Source organism: Eutrigla gurnardus (genome assembly GCF_963514095.1).
Source record: "Eutrigla gurnardus genome assembly, chromosome: 1".
In the NCBI taxonomy this organism is placed as follows: Eukaryota; Metazoa; Chordata; class Actinopteri; order Perciformes; family Triglidae; genus Eutrigla; species Eutrigla gurnardus.
Window position 1 is genome coordinate 23471089 of NC_139915.1, and position 15418 is coordinate 23486506.

Sequence of the window (15418 nt, forward strand, 5' to 3'; positions counted from 1 at the left end):
AGGTGTTCAGTGCATTTACAAACAAATCTTTAAACAGTTAATCTTTATACTGAACTGACTACACTGAATCACCACTGTCACTGAACGAATCAGTAGCATTTTAGCAGTGTAACTCCCCTCACCGGCAGAAGAGAGCACCATTGTCAGCTCAGCTGTGATACATGGTACGTTACTCCCTCATAAAAAGCCTATTAAAAGTCTGAAAAATCCACAGAAACAGTCGTAATCTGATAACTCTGTTATCAATAACAGGCTGCCGAGCTTTAAACCTTTGTTTTGAACTGAACATGACAGCTTGGACCAGAAATCAAACTGAACATACTGAAGACAGTCAGAATCAGCGATGACCATCCCAGTGGTATGAACGGTGATGCATTCATTAACTGACATGTGTATGGTCGTGATTTCGACCATATGCTTGTATGACCATATTACCTTGCCTGACGAATGTCTGACTGGTGTCCAGAAGCACTTCACAACCCTCCACAATCATCCGCTCAATAGCGAGGTTCTTCCTGATGTTCTCCGTCTCACTCACCTCATCATGCATGATTCTGAAAAGACACGGAAGGATTCAGGCACTCCACAATTCAAACTGTATGTTCGAATCACTGATAATGTAGTATTCCTCAACAAAAATCACTGTATGAATCCGACAGACATCTCTGTATCCATTCATTCACACCGAGTGAGTTGTAACGTTTACAATGTACAATATGTTTTCAATTGCTTGATTGACCGTCCGACAGTAGACTTACCTGGAAAGTTCCTCCAGTTTTGACTTGGCGTAGTCCAAACTGTTTCTCTCCACGTGCTCATGGGGGGTGTGAGCCAGCAACTCATGCAGCGTCAGGATGTAACGAGGGATCTGAAAGAGAGGTGGTTGGACCTTTTATTGAAGTGGGTATCTTTGATGTTTTAGCTTTTAAAATGTACACTTCAAACTTTTAAAGGTCAAGAGATTTCAAGTTTTTCAGAAATCAGTGTCAAACATCTTGACTCTCATGGCCTTGGAATGGTAATTAGCAGGTCACAAAGTCCATCAAGGGTTTGCTTTGAAAGGCAAAAAGATCATCTTTTTTTTTCCCAGAGAGGTAATAATGCTTTTGTTCACTTTCTCCATGAAACATTATATTTCCTTCATCACCACAACATCCGATGTCTTCACTTCAAACATGACTCTCAGCATCATTGTTCCGCTGTTGAACTTTAAAAATCGTAGTTCATTTGAACACAAATTGTTGAGCAAAAGCGCTTCAGATCATGATTTTATTTTTCTTATAATGGCCATAACTGCTGCATTACTGATGTGACTTTGATGAAAATTTGAAAGATAATGCATCCATGAACTTTGGTGTTTACATTTTTCACCTGTTGCCCTGATGGGAGAGCCACGATTAACAGTCAAGATTTTAAAACTTAAATGGCATCTTCCAGGAATCACGGGTTCTGTTAAGGCCAAGCCAGAATGACTGAAAGAAAGACTGTCAAATTTCATGTGTTTAACCGAATGCAAGTGCTAAAAATAAGAAAAACATACAAAAATACTGTGCAGGTACCTGGCATTTTGGCATTGTACAATGTTTAAAACATTACACTTGTTGGTTTAACGTAGACTGAATTCAAAATCAGAAAAGTGATTAGCATCAGATACTACATATGAATATATTTGACCACAGTGTAATGCAATTTTATTTGTATGCACTACCATACTTGTACTGGCTTAATACGTGCCAAAGAATACTCTATAAAACAGTATGTGGATTATGCAATAATACTGCTGTTATCCACACTGAAACTCTGAAATCTTACCTGAAACATGGGGTAAGTGAGGAAGGTTTCCAGTGTCCTCTCCTCACAGTCTGGCTTGGCCTCGTACTGTTTCAGCAGCTTGTCGAAGTCTCGGTTCTGTTTGCAGTGGGCTAGGATCTGCAGACTGTACTGGTGGTTCCTCACAAACTCCTGGTAGATGTTGAGCATGGGCAGCAAGATGTCAAACAGGTCCGCTGTAAAGAGAGACATAAGTCTTCATGAATATATACAATATGGTTTTGTTTGTTTCGTTCATACAGTACATCACAAGCAAGAGCTATTTCTTTTGGATCATTCTTCATGAAAATTCAGATGCTCTATATTTGTAAAAACCTTTTGCGAACAGCTAAATTCAGAAAGTGGTCTGTATTGAGCTGAATTGAGTCTGATCTCTGCTATGATTAAATCTTAATTTGAATAATGAAACAGGTTGTACCAAAACATTCTGAGTTATGTTGTTTACAGTGTGAATCATGTAAGGGCAGAAGAGGGCATTGTTTCTAGAAAAATACATTTGTTCAGTTTTAATTATATGATTTTTGGATGCTGTGAGTGCCACCAGCCATATTCATTATACTAGATTGGGACAAAAGTATCATAGGTAGATACCTCAAAAACCTGCAATATCTTTTTTAATGTGTGATTTGGTAGATACCTCAAAAACCTGCAATATCTTTTTTAATGTGTGATTTGACCTAATGTCAAACTGTGTGGGGGTTGTCTCTGTGTTTCTTACCCAGCACCAGTGTTGGCCAGCTGGCTATCCGGGCCTTCAGGCCCTGGTAGAAGATCTGATGGAGGAACATGATGGTCTCACTGATAAAAACAAATGAGCAAAACGGTGGTCATGAGCTATTATTTCTCCCTCTCTTGTTCACAACTCTTGGCAGCTCCCACTGTGCCAAGTCACACCACTATCACAACCACTGTCTCACCACCAGCCACCTGTTAAGGAAGATGCTGCTGACGTCATCGTGAGTGATGGGCGGCTTCTTGGAGCTGGCGGCCATGCGGAGCGGCCGCAGGAAGTTGTTGACCAGGATGTGGAGTTGCTGGACGTATTCGGCCTCGGCCTCCAGCATGCTGAACACCACCTGGTTCCTCTTCCTCATGCTTTCAGCGTGGGGTGAACGGATGTAGTCCTGGATGATGGTCTTCCACTTCCTGCGGCAAATCCAACCTCGCAGGAAGCTCTGGACCTGTGATGAAAAAAGGGGAGCACACAAACCTTAAGTCACCTTTGTTTGTTCTCAGATACAAATCTTGAAGCTTATGTTCAGCGACACTATGAAGAGAAGCTGAGCTAGCTCTGGGGCATCACTGAATTCTTAGCGTTTGTACTGAAACCAGCATTCATTGATTTTTTGTAGTCACTTGGGGCACACACCACTTACACATTATTACCATATAAAGTTGTCATGGAGAATGTGCTAGGTAAACAAATTAAATATCCTGCAAACATTAGCATTTATTTTGGAGTCACGTTTTTGTTTTCTGCTGACCTGACACATCAGTCCTATATTTATTCTGCTTTAAATTCAGATTTGGTCTTCACCAACTCCTGAGAACAATATTGGTAACTAGTTCCTAATTTTGCACTGTTTTTTTTTACTTGGTGTGATGTGAATACAGCTACTTTGCTGCGGCTGGAAACAGTTGTTGACGAAAATGAACCAAAGCAGAAAAGTTGTGGGCCGGCAAAAACCAAAGCACTGAGCTCAAAGACACTAAAATGCTCTGCAGAGCTGCGGGGAACTGCGGAATCATGTGATAATTATCTTCAGGTTTGTCGCCTCAGCTTTTGCAGCTTGAAAGTAAGTGGCTTTCCAAAACTTTCCAAACTCTCCAGCTTCATTAAGGAGCAGGCAGCTGCTTCAGTCGAGCTGAAGACAGAAGCCGTTGGTTGTAGCGGATAAGGAGCTCCCTGCTGTGAATGCAAGAGTGAGCTTCCCTGAATAAATGAAGGTTAAAAATAAAACCTGTTTCAGAAACCATACATATATCCCTGCTGGAACAGATCAAACTTACCCTCCCTCCTTTCCCGCTTCCCACTTGCTTTTCCTCCTTTCCTCCACTACTTTATGTTTTTTACATTTCTCCTTTAAAATGCCACAGCACTAAAGCCGTTGGATCTCACCTTTTTGATCTTCTTGATCTCGGTGTCATCCTCATTGGGAGGAACCTCTGGATTTGATTGGATCTTTTCATTGTCCTTGAGCAGTCCAGCGATCTGAAATCCAACACATATCAAACATTGCACTGGCTCACACTGCATGCAGCCATATTCCTCGTGATCTAGGTTATATCATAATCTTTCATTGGACCCTGTGTTGTTATTATGATTCTGAATGCTTTGTTCAGTATTTTTTTTACTTGTTTTGTTACTTTCAATGTCGTTACTGTCCATTAGCTGGTTTCAAAGAATTAACATCTGAACAAACTGTACCAGTTGCATCTAAATGTATTTTATTTTATTCATTTCATTCACTCCCATCGACATGCGGACAGCTTTTAATCATGGACTGAAATGAAACAAAACAACCCAAATCTACACACATTTTAGCCATGAAAAGTGAAACAGTTGATAATCACGCTGCTGTGCAGTCTGCAGTACCAGGTACAATACAAGCTGAATCATGCATATTGAAAACATTCAATTCAAATGAAGCCCTCCATTAGCACATTAAAGTGAGTAGCATTTGATGTAGTTTCGACTGAATAATACAAAACACTCAACAGTACTGCAGTGTCCGAACAAGGACACCCCGCTGGCGATGCAAGCTGCGACACTTGCCTTGAACTCACAACATTATGGTTCGGAATCTGGGTCTTGACCTTTGTCCATTGCCCTTTCCGTCTTTATACTCTTTGCATGACTAAATTTACTTCCATCTCTTCTGCCTCTCTATATGCCACACAGCAACACAAAACACACACACACACACATACACACACACACACACACACACAGGTATTACTAGCATGAAATTACAAGACAAGTTACCTCTGATTTTAGCCGCTCTATCTCGATTTCCCCATCCTCTATCTGTTGTCGAAGTTGCTTGGCAACCGTTTTCTCCGTCTCCACTATTTGGAGTAGATGGAGATACTTCTGCATGAGGGTCTCATGCTCTGTAGCCAGGTTCCTGTAACTATACAGACACACATAGAGACATTGTAAGGAGCTCATTAATGTGTGTTTCATAGGCTCTCCATAGATTTATCAAAGCAGAAACAGACCTTTGATCAGCATATATTTGAATCACAGACCTTAGGTCTGCACCGAGCACAGCCACTTACGCAACCAATTCCTCAAATACTTGTGGGCTTAGCAAACCACGTGTAAAGCCTGCTTCTGCATTAGCAATAATTCTGAGCATTACGCAGTTCAACAAAGAGTTTCATTTTAAATTTGATTCAACCTCACAAAACGGCTTGTTAGAGAAGGAATGTGCTGCAATTAATAAGTAGCAAACATGAAAATTAAAGCATTAGGATATGGCAGACATCAGAAACCTTTATAAAAGCATTATAATGATATGTGAATACAGATCTTCATTGCCCTGCTGTGCATAACATGCTTACAGGCCAACTTACCCCTGTACATTGTGTGCTGCTGCCTTGACTGAGCACTAATCAATGTAATCTTCAATAAATCCAATCAATTGACCTTTCGCCATACAAATTCACACCACTGACATTTACAGTTACTGCATCACTTGGCTTTCACCCTCTTTTGTTTATGAATCTAAAAGGGCCATTTTGCTGCAAAGTTTACAGTAGTCTTTCAATTCACAAACATTTCACAATCTGTAACTATCTCCAATACTACCGGGACTTGAGTGACAATCTGAAGGTAGAATATATTGGAGAGAATACACTAGATTATCAACTTGATATTGTGGTTGTTTACATTCTGTGTATGCAATCGCCAGTAGTAAAAAGTTCACTCAGCCAGGTAGTTAGTTAAACTACATCACATTTGTATTTGTGAGAGTAATGAGGCTGGAAAGATGGACTAATCAGTGTAATGATGTTTACATTTATATTAAGCCAATCATCAGCAACCGCCTTTTTAAAAACACAGCTTAAAAAGTCATGAGTGGGATATGTACTAACGTATTATATATCATAGAACAAAGCGGTAAAACCTCTTAAAGCTCTAGTCTACGATTTTTCACTTGAGCCAAACTTTAGCCAATAGTAGCCATCCAGTCCGCATGGCTACTATTGGCTAAATGTTCCGATCCAATCCTCGCTCACTCTCCTGCTCCTGCTCACATATCGTCCCGACTCACTTCCGCGTTTGAATCTATGAGCGGACAAGACGCTTGTTGCCCTGAGAAGTTCAGGTATGGAGCAGGGCTCTCACGTGATTTTGGCTGAGACTGCGGCGTCAGCGGGAAGGGGAGGGGGGGATTGTGGCGAGCGATCGCCGAGCAGTTTGGGATCGGGAACGTACTGCAGTCGGGGTGAGAGAGAAATCCGACCGGCACCCGCTGCATTTACACCGATAATGTTTCATCATTCGTGGCCGTAATAAACATTTTTACTGCTTTGTACATGTTGTGGAAGTCCCGGACACACCGGGAAACTAAACGGCGTCCTGCCTGAGTTCATAAGCGGAGGGAATGTTCCCATTCATTGTCTATGTAAGAAGCCGCGCAATGCCATTGCGGAGTGGCGAGTTTCGAGAGATGGCGCCGCCCGCAAGCTCTCGATAATCTTTTAAACTGACCGTTGTCAATCTAAAATAAAGACAGATTCAGCAACTGCATAGCTCATCCATCCATCCATTTTCTACCGCTTATCCTGTATTTTAGGGTCACGGGGGGGCTGGAGCCGATCCCAGCTGTCATTGGGCGAAGGCAGGGCACACCCTGGACAGGACGCCAGTCCATCACAGGGCCTGCATAGCTCATTTCTCGCCTAAAATGTTTTCAGGAACACATTTTGGTGAACTACTTTCGTAAAATAAGAGAGAGGTGGGAGGCTGCGAGGGGAGAACGATACGAGCTCGGAGGAGCACGGAGGGGAGGGGTGTGTGTGTGTGTGTGTGTGTGGGGGATGCTTTTTTAAAACCTTTCAAATCATAGACTAGAGCTTTAAGCTTGTGTTAAGCACAGACCTGGTTAAAACACTTTCGAGACGAGAGAACCGAAAGTTCAAACATGCTAACCCATTCGGGTTTTTAGGACTTATTCCTGCAGCAGTCTATAAAAATTAAACATTAAAATACTAAACAAAATGATGACCTCGATGAACAGCATAGTAGCATTGTCATTGTGAACACATTAGCATACTGAATTTAGCGTTTAGCTCAAATAACTACTGTCTCACATTTGATTCTAAGTCCAACCATCACATTTATTCATCCCTTTTCTGTAGTCGAACATAGCATCAACATGTTTTTTCAATGCATGGGGAATCGTATTTAATTTCATTTAAATAATGAAAAGGGAAGGAAAAGGTGACATTTGCTGCCAGAAGTGAAAAGTGCAAAGTGACATTTGCAGATATGTTTACATGCTGTTTAATGTCCTGCAGCTGAGCGGCTAATTACCTAGCTAGCATGCAAACTTGCATTTACGATGCATGAATCCCCAGTGAATGTTTGTTCGTTCGCTCAGTCAACAAGGTAAGGTGTAGGACAAGACTGTTCATGAGTTAGATAAGGAGGAAGACTGCAGCAGGAAAGCTAATGTGGTTGTTGTTCTGTGGCTTTTGTGTTGTTTCGCAGGCTGCTGCCTGGCACAGTGTTACCCTCTGCTCTACTTTATGCAAGATTTGATTGGCTGTATCGAAATAAGATATCATATATTCTATAGCATGAATGAAAACTAGGGCGCGCCATCATGAAACCCAAAGATATACATTTCTCCCTTTTGGTTTGGGATTTTTTTTCCCTCAAAAGAAACATATGTATGATGTAGCACAGAGGTCTTCAACGTTTTTCAGGTCAAGGACCCCGAAGGCCTATAAAGACTTATTAAGGCAGGCCAATAATAATGTGTAGTGCAGCCTTGTGCTGCCATGTATAACAGTACTTTGTAATGATGTATGTATACAATGCTAAGACATTAAAGTAATAATTATAATAATAATCCATCCATCCATCCATTTTCTACCGCTTATCCTGTATTCAGGGTCACGGGGGGGCTGGAGCCGATCCCAGCTGTCATTGGGCGAAGGCAGGGTACACCCTGGACAGGACGCCAGTCTATCACAGGGCCTAATTATAATAATAATTATAATAATAATAATTCTATTTTGGCATTTTTACATCACATTTTCTCAACATAATACTAAACAAACAGAAAGATTTATATTTGCTTAATATAGGTTGGATTCATGTTCAGGTGGACATATTTACATTTTTGGAAAAGGTTCAAATCATTTCGGGGACCACTGCAGTAACTCTGCGGACCCCCTAGGGGTCCTGGACCCCCTGTTTAAGATCTTTGATGTACCAGATTTAAAAAGAAGCAATTTAATTTTAAGTTAAAATATCAGGCTGTAAAAAGTTAATAGTCTACCATAATTAACCTTGTATCTACAGTTTTGGCACACGCACACACACACACACACACACTTCATCCTCAGCTGAATGTGTGTATGTAGGTGAGAGGTCATGTGTGAGACGTACCTGGCCTGTGTGATGGAAGCCACCCACTCATCACAGTCCTTGACGTCCTCCGTGCGCAGCTCCAAAGCCTTCTGGTTGTCATGACTGAACGTGACGGTAAAGTAGTACTGGAAAACAACACCAGAGAAAGAGTCAAATATTTGCTCAGTGTGTAATAAGATCATCAGTGTATATAAAATGGGTTCAGTGAAAGCTGTATAATGTTTCCTTGATGATCTGCAGGAAAACGTGAAAAACTTGCATGATCCGTCATCACTGACAGGCTTTTTTTCTTCTTAAACCTACATTTGGTTGAAATCAAACTTGCATGTCTACACACATGCATGCCTGTGTCTGTGTGAATGAGTGGGAGAGAGCAATCCTGAGGGAAACGTCTTGAGAGATTCATTATAAAGCCTCTGTGCATTCTGCCTGTCACCTGGCAACTCACCTCTGAATTGGTGGAAGCCTCTCGCCTGACACCATGTTTTGTTTTGCTTTGTCCCAGTGATTTGGCTGCGTTTTAGTGACACAAACACCTCAGCGTCCTCGTCCGTTTTAATCCCTTCGCCAATTATCTCCACTGACCCTACAGCCTTAAAGGTTCAGAAATGGAAATTATGGCAAATGCATGTGGGATCGTTTTCTAATAGGCTTATCAGATAAAACCTTCAAATCAACAAAGTGGTGGTCATTGCAAAAATAGTACAGACAGCCTCTCTGTTGTGGAAACGCATCAGATTATATAACAATAATGCATTGAAAATAGACCCCTGCAAATCCAATATATTGAATTTTTTTTATCCATCCCAAATGCCAAGAGCAAACCATTTGTGAAGGGGAGTAATGTTGCATATTTCCTGATTCGCAGCAGAATGGGCCTTGTCAATAATGTGCTTCCCATCTCCCGCTTCCGATGAGCTGGTGTGTCATGCCTTTTATTTGCCACTTATTTTCTCGATAAGAAAGCGTAGCTTGTAGTAAATCCTTGTTTACATAATGTCTATGTACAAAAGAAAATATAAAAGCAAATTTGCTTATGTAATTATTATGATAATGGTGGTCTCCAATTACTAAGCATTCAAGTTATTTATCTTTAAAAAACCTTTTTATCCTTTATATTTTTATGAAAAATGTTTTTTCAAGTAAACCGAGACCTTAAAAGCCTGTCACTTTTCAAAAGTGTTTTGCTATTATAGATATATACATTTACAGCTACCCTCATTTTCCACCTGCAGTAAACTGTAAGTATAATTGAAATATAGATCATTAAATAAGAAAGAAACTGCATTACCACATATTTAAAATCAATTGGAAATATATTTGGACTATTGATACTCCCAGCTGCAAAATATATAATAGACCACATTGATGTATGGGAACATTAATTTAGTCCATACATTGGACATTGACCCACTTGCTCTAGTATTGTCCTTTGGTACCTCTTTCCTGGACACAGATGTGGTTGAGAATTACTACGATTAATTGACATTGACCACAGTCATGCATTTTGTAGAGTAAAAAAATCGGTTTAACCTAGATTTTACTACAAATTCATGAACTGTTCATTATTTAAAAGTTCTAAAAGAAGATTAATTTAAAAATCAGTCAAAACAATAGTTAAGTGACAAAACATGATGGCATGTTTTTATGTGAAACAAATAAAACAGTAAAAACAAAAATCCTATCATGCATTTCCTCTTCACCTCCCCTCACATTTAGCCCATATTTTCTGCACTTGCTAAGCGAGGCAATGCTGAGGCATGTTGTTGCACATTTCGTTGGCCCCTTCAAATGCACTTTTTCAGATGCAAATAGGGGTTGCCATAGTAACTGTGGGCTTAAACGTAACTCGCCTTCTAAATGGGGAATAAGAACATTTAAAAAGTAGAACACTCCAAAGGATACAATGAGAACGGAGAGACAGACGGAGAGGGAGGGAGAGAAAGATCTTTTTCCTTCTTGAGGAGTGAGAGCTATAAAAAGCGCCGTAGCCCTGCAAGGTGGCAGTTGGCTTGGCATCTATTCGCTGCATTGTCCCTCTCCCTGTCACACACAGATAAGATCCAGCACTCGCCCGGCCATTCCTCCTGCAGCTCTGACACACACACACACACACACACACGCCACTGACGCGCTCAACAGAAAACTGGTGTAATCTGCATATGTACCAGATTTAATGTCAGAAATCTACAGTAGCATTGCCTCAGATGACCTCTACAGTCTGCTCATTGACTTGAGTGTCATTCTTTGTTTTTCCCAGAGTGGGGAAGGTCAAAAGGAAATCTGTATGCCATCCGACACCTGGATGGCATTGATTAGTCTTTCTGTCCTCATTTCCCCTTTGAGAGATCAACATTGTTGTACGGCAGGAGGTCGCAGCAAGGCAGACACAGACTTTGAGTCCCACAAGATGTACAGGTATGCACTGCTATGACTGATTGGCCACTACAAAGTGTGCTGTTCTCACACACACAGAAAAGCACATATTTGTGCAAATGCACGTCCAAATTGTATACGTGTGCGCAAACTTTCACACCCCGACACAAATAACACAAATCTGAGAGAATTTATTCCTGACACATATTATGTAAAGGGACACGTGCTCAACAGAAGACTGGGTTATGCTAATTGAAGGCTTTCAAATTCATTTAATTCACTGTTGAAATAAATTCACTGGAGCAGCCTGCATGAACAGCTGTCATCATAGATGTCACTCAGTCCACATTTCATCGCCAGAACAGAGCTTGTGTCCTGACGGGGTTTGGGCTTGACGGTCAGCAAAGTTTAATAGTTCATATGCGTTATGAGAGTGACCAACAAGCTCTCATTACTAAATGACAGAGTAGGTTGTTAGTCAGTGCCTTCCAAAACAACCCACATGACCAATGATCTTTTTATGATCTGCTACCTTTAAAGTGGCAGTCGGCAAGTCTGGCGGATCGAGTTGACTCAGTCGAATTCCGAATGTTTACAACACTCACGCCCCTCTACCACTGAGCTCCTCCGCTCACTCCCAGTGCTCGTCAGTGCGTGTGCACCAGATTTCTGTGAACGCGCCCATGTCTTCTCTCATCGATAAACAGCATGGAGTACACGCTACACAGAGGTTGGCTGGCTAACTTACTCGTAGATAGCAACTGCTAACATCATTTAGCGTATGCCTAGCTTGAGGCGTGTGCCTGTGATATTGTAACATGCGTGAGGGGGGGGGGATCTGTGCGTGATCTCGGTGTGTGCACGAACTGTGAACTGCGCTGAGTGGACAGGATGATACGGGTGCGGTGGATTTTTGCAAAACAAACAACAAGCTTTACGTGCACGTAGTGGCACGTTTTTTTCCCTTCTAAAACCGGATGATTTATGTTGTTCTATCGGAGCATATGTGTCGGTTTCAGTGAAGATGATAAAAAAAAATTTGCAGACTGGGACTTTAAGGTGACTAAAACCAAAACTGCAGACTCAAAGTGACTCAAAGTGAGTCAAAGTTCACATGACTGCAAAATCTTGCTTCTTCAGAAAATTACTAACAACCAGACTGTGAACCAAAAACTTAAATTTGGATCTGTTACAGGAAAGAAAAAAAATATCTTAGCTAAAATGTATGTGAATTTGCTGGTTGTGAATCTTGCTGGTGCTCTATTGTTGACACTAATCCTGACAGCTCTGCCAACAAAGAGCAGAGGGCAAGTGTTTGAAGAACATGACGCGACAGCTGAGTTCAGTTCAATGGGCAGTGACACCAGGTACAGCTAATTAAAGCAGCCACATACAGAAGCTGTAGGAGCCACCGCACAATAGCCACTCATCATGAATCTGTCCTTTATTTGTCATTTACACAACCTGATGTACGATAGTAGATTATCAGGACTGAGAAGCTGAATAATTTAAGTTTAAATTTTAAATGTTTTATAGTGGATATAATAAAAAAAAAAAGGAATTTGAGTCAGTATAGCATCAAGATGTAAATACTCCAGTTTTGGATACTTTAGCTATATACTGTATGAGAACTACCACCACAAGGTGCATATTTAGTCAATTATTATTAGTATTATTCATACCTGTACAGTTTTTTTTTTATTTGGTGTTATTTTAAACAGTTTTTTGAACAATAATCTGCTGTGATCACCTGCAAGTCGAGAATAATGTGGACGTCCGTATTAGTTTGTTTGTCTTTTCAGATCTATCAACTGAAAAATATGATACATGTTAAATTCCCACGATGAACTCCAACATCCCTGTGATTTCTGTACAGCCGAAGTCGTTTGTTGCATCCATAAAATGTGCAAACTTGGTTGCCTTTCATTTGCTCTATCAGTTTTTTTGTCCAAACCTGCTATATAGTGAACGTGAAACATGTCTAGGAGGCCTCTAGGTTTTCCAAGTGAAACTTTCATGCACACACTCAGCACACAGCGACATCATAAAATGATGACCGAAGATATAAAATTTTGACATTTAATTATTTATCGGCTCTGCTGCAGGGGAAGCAGAAACGCTGCAGCTGGCGGAACAGATTTCAAAAGGTGACTGCAGTCACAGCTCACAGCTGCTTGACCACTTCTCTGGCTCTCAAATGCTTTTATGCCACAAGGTTTATTCTTCCCAGCAGCCGCCTTCCTAACCCTTCAAAAGTGCTTTGCTAGAGGCAACCATGCTTTCCCTGAGATTATTTCTGACCATGTCACACTGGCATAAAAAATTAACAGTGGAAATTGTGTAGTCCTCACACATGTTAATCCACGGCACTAAATGCCAGCGGAATTAAAAGGAATGGGGATGTACTGAGAAACAAAAGCGTGCCTGGGACATGGTTTGTTTCATTCATGACTCGTCGTTAACAACCCCATGATAACGAGAGTGAGAGAGAAAGCTATCAAATGAACTAAGCTGCTATGAACCGGGGAGACGCAGTTGCCAAGGTAGGATGCTATTAATATCAAGACAAGGAATTAAATCAATACGTCAAAACGACAGGGAAGGGGCAGCTCTCCTCCGCAAGATGGCAACCTGCAAAGTTTGGATGCTGTTTTAAGTTTACTCCCCACATAGGAGCTGCGATCTCACGTCTAAAAATACAGCCTGTTACATAAAAATAAATGCTGTAAAGATAACGGGAAAGGAGGTGGAAGAAGGTAAACCAGCCCCCTTGTTTGCAAAACTTGCATTAATCCTGTCAACTTTGTATCTTTATTTTGTTGCATTTTTGACTCGTTCCCTTTGAGGCAGGCTGTGAAGCTATTTTAGAGACAATCAATCAGTTAGAATGACGCCATTACGTAACAGCGAACGTCAAGTGAACATCTCTGGGACATTGTTTGCGTGATAAATATCTGTTGGGGTTATAAAAAAACTGCTGTTTGCGATTTTTTTTTTTTTTTTTTTTTTTTTTGCTGCATATACCTCGTGTTGTGAACGGTCGCTTTCGCGCTGGTGGAAGCAAGTTTCTCCCGTCAGGAGAAAAACACAGCGAGCAGCAGTAAACGAGAGCAGCCAGTTCAGCGAGACGGATCGCGTTGACAGTGTCAGTCAGTCGGACTTATGGGGGAGCTCCGCGTGATCGATACCTTACCTGCTTCTCTAAGCATTCCTTCGCTGAGAGCGATGGTTTCGGCGACGGCGCCCTGTCACAGACGCATCCCTCCAACAGGTACAGTCCGGAGGGGCGTGAGCTGGAGTCGTTCTCGAAATAAAACAGCATGTTCTGCAACAGCGCGAACCACTTTGAATGCCATTTTGTATTGTCGGAGCTTTTTTTGCTCAGGCAACCTCGCCTCGTCCCATCCTTCTTCGCCAGCAGAGCCAGATAGGTGATGTGGCCGTCATTTAGTCGCATCCCTTTCTGCATTTTTTGCCCGTGAATCCGAGAGGGATCCGCGGACTCTTACATGTTCTTCTTCTTCTCCTCTTCAGCACCTCCGAAACCCTGTCAGACTTGGTGGGCAGCAGCCCACTCCCGTGTACCCATCATCTACAGTTGCCACACTTAATGTCTGCAACAGCTAAAGATTTTTCTTTTAAAAGAAGAAGAAGAAAGGGATGCACATAGAGTTAAAGTTACGCATTCAACTGCACTAATTCCACGCGGCGAGCACAGCGCAGCGCAGAGCAGCTCCCCCCGACGCCGTCTTTAGAAAAGCCTCTCTCGTGAGCCCGAATCGCTCATGATGAGGACTGGTGTCCCCGTGTATAGCCTACACGCGCACAAAAGCAGGCGAGCGCGCGCACACACTGCATCCCGTCCTCGCAGAGGGAAGAAAGCGCAGTCACGTGACCCGTCCCCCGAGCAGCAGATTTCAGCACCTTGGACAGAAACTCCGAGCAACAACACGAAGGAGAGAGAGACGCAGCTTCTTCATGTGGAGAATCCCGAAGAAGATAAGGCCTACACCGGGCCCCGTAGACCGACAAAACACGCGCACACGCGCACGCGCGCACACACACACACACACGCACACGCACACACACACACACACACACACACACACACACACACACACACACACCTGAGAGGAGTGTTTTCCTTTCTCACAATTTGAACCACATGTGGAAAAAAGTCAGATTTCTAATCAAGCTAAGCAATAATAATATACACTGTCTAGCCATATCACATGTATTACTTTTGATACTTTTGTTGCTACCTCTGTACTTCATTTCAAATTAATTTACTTATAATTGAGTCTTAATTGGTGACTCTAAATTGCCCGTAGGTGTGAATGTGAGTGTGAATGGTTGTTTGTCTCTACATGTCAGCCCTGTGATAAACTGGCGTCCTGTCCAGGGTGTACCCTGCCTTCGCCCAATGACAGCTGGGATCGGCTCCAGCCCCCCCGTGACCCTGAATACAGGATAAGCGGTAGACAATGGATGGGTGGATGGATAATTGAGTCTTTTTAAAAAATATATATTTTTGAATTGGTATTTTTACATAAATGCTGTAAAGAATTTTAAAATGTCACTTTCTCAAGGTGTTTGCCTTTC

General features: G+C 41.8%; 1 protein-coding gene across 1 annotated transcript in view; it reads right to left on the reverse strand.

Moving 5' to 3' along the window:
- LOC311016058 (ras-specific guanine nucleotide-releasing factor 1-like) overlaps positions 1-14579 on the reverse strand; it is a 29764-nt gene extending 15185 nt beyond the window's left edge. The window contains exons 1-9 of the mRNA XM_084013547.1: positions 14010-14579; positions 8459-8565; positions 4817-4964; positions 3950-4042; positions 2758-3011; positions 2549-2628; positions 1813-2006; positions 759-868; positions 436-554 (exon numbers count right to left, since the gene is read on the reverse strand). Coding sequence (XP_083869673.1) covers positions 436-554; positions 759-868; positions 1813-2006; positions 2549-2628; positions 2758-3011; positions 3950-4042; positions 4817-4964; positions 8459-8565; positions 14010-14285 — 1381 coding nt within the window. The 5' untranslated portion in view covers positions 14286-14579. The remainder of the gene's footprint in view (positions 1-435; positions 555-758; positions 869-1812; positions 2007-2548; positions 2629-2757; positions 3012-3949; positions 4043-4816; positions 4965-8458; positions 8566-14009) is intronic.
- Between the last annotated feature and the right edge of the window lie 839 nt (positions 14580-15418).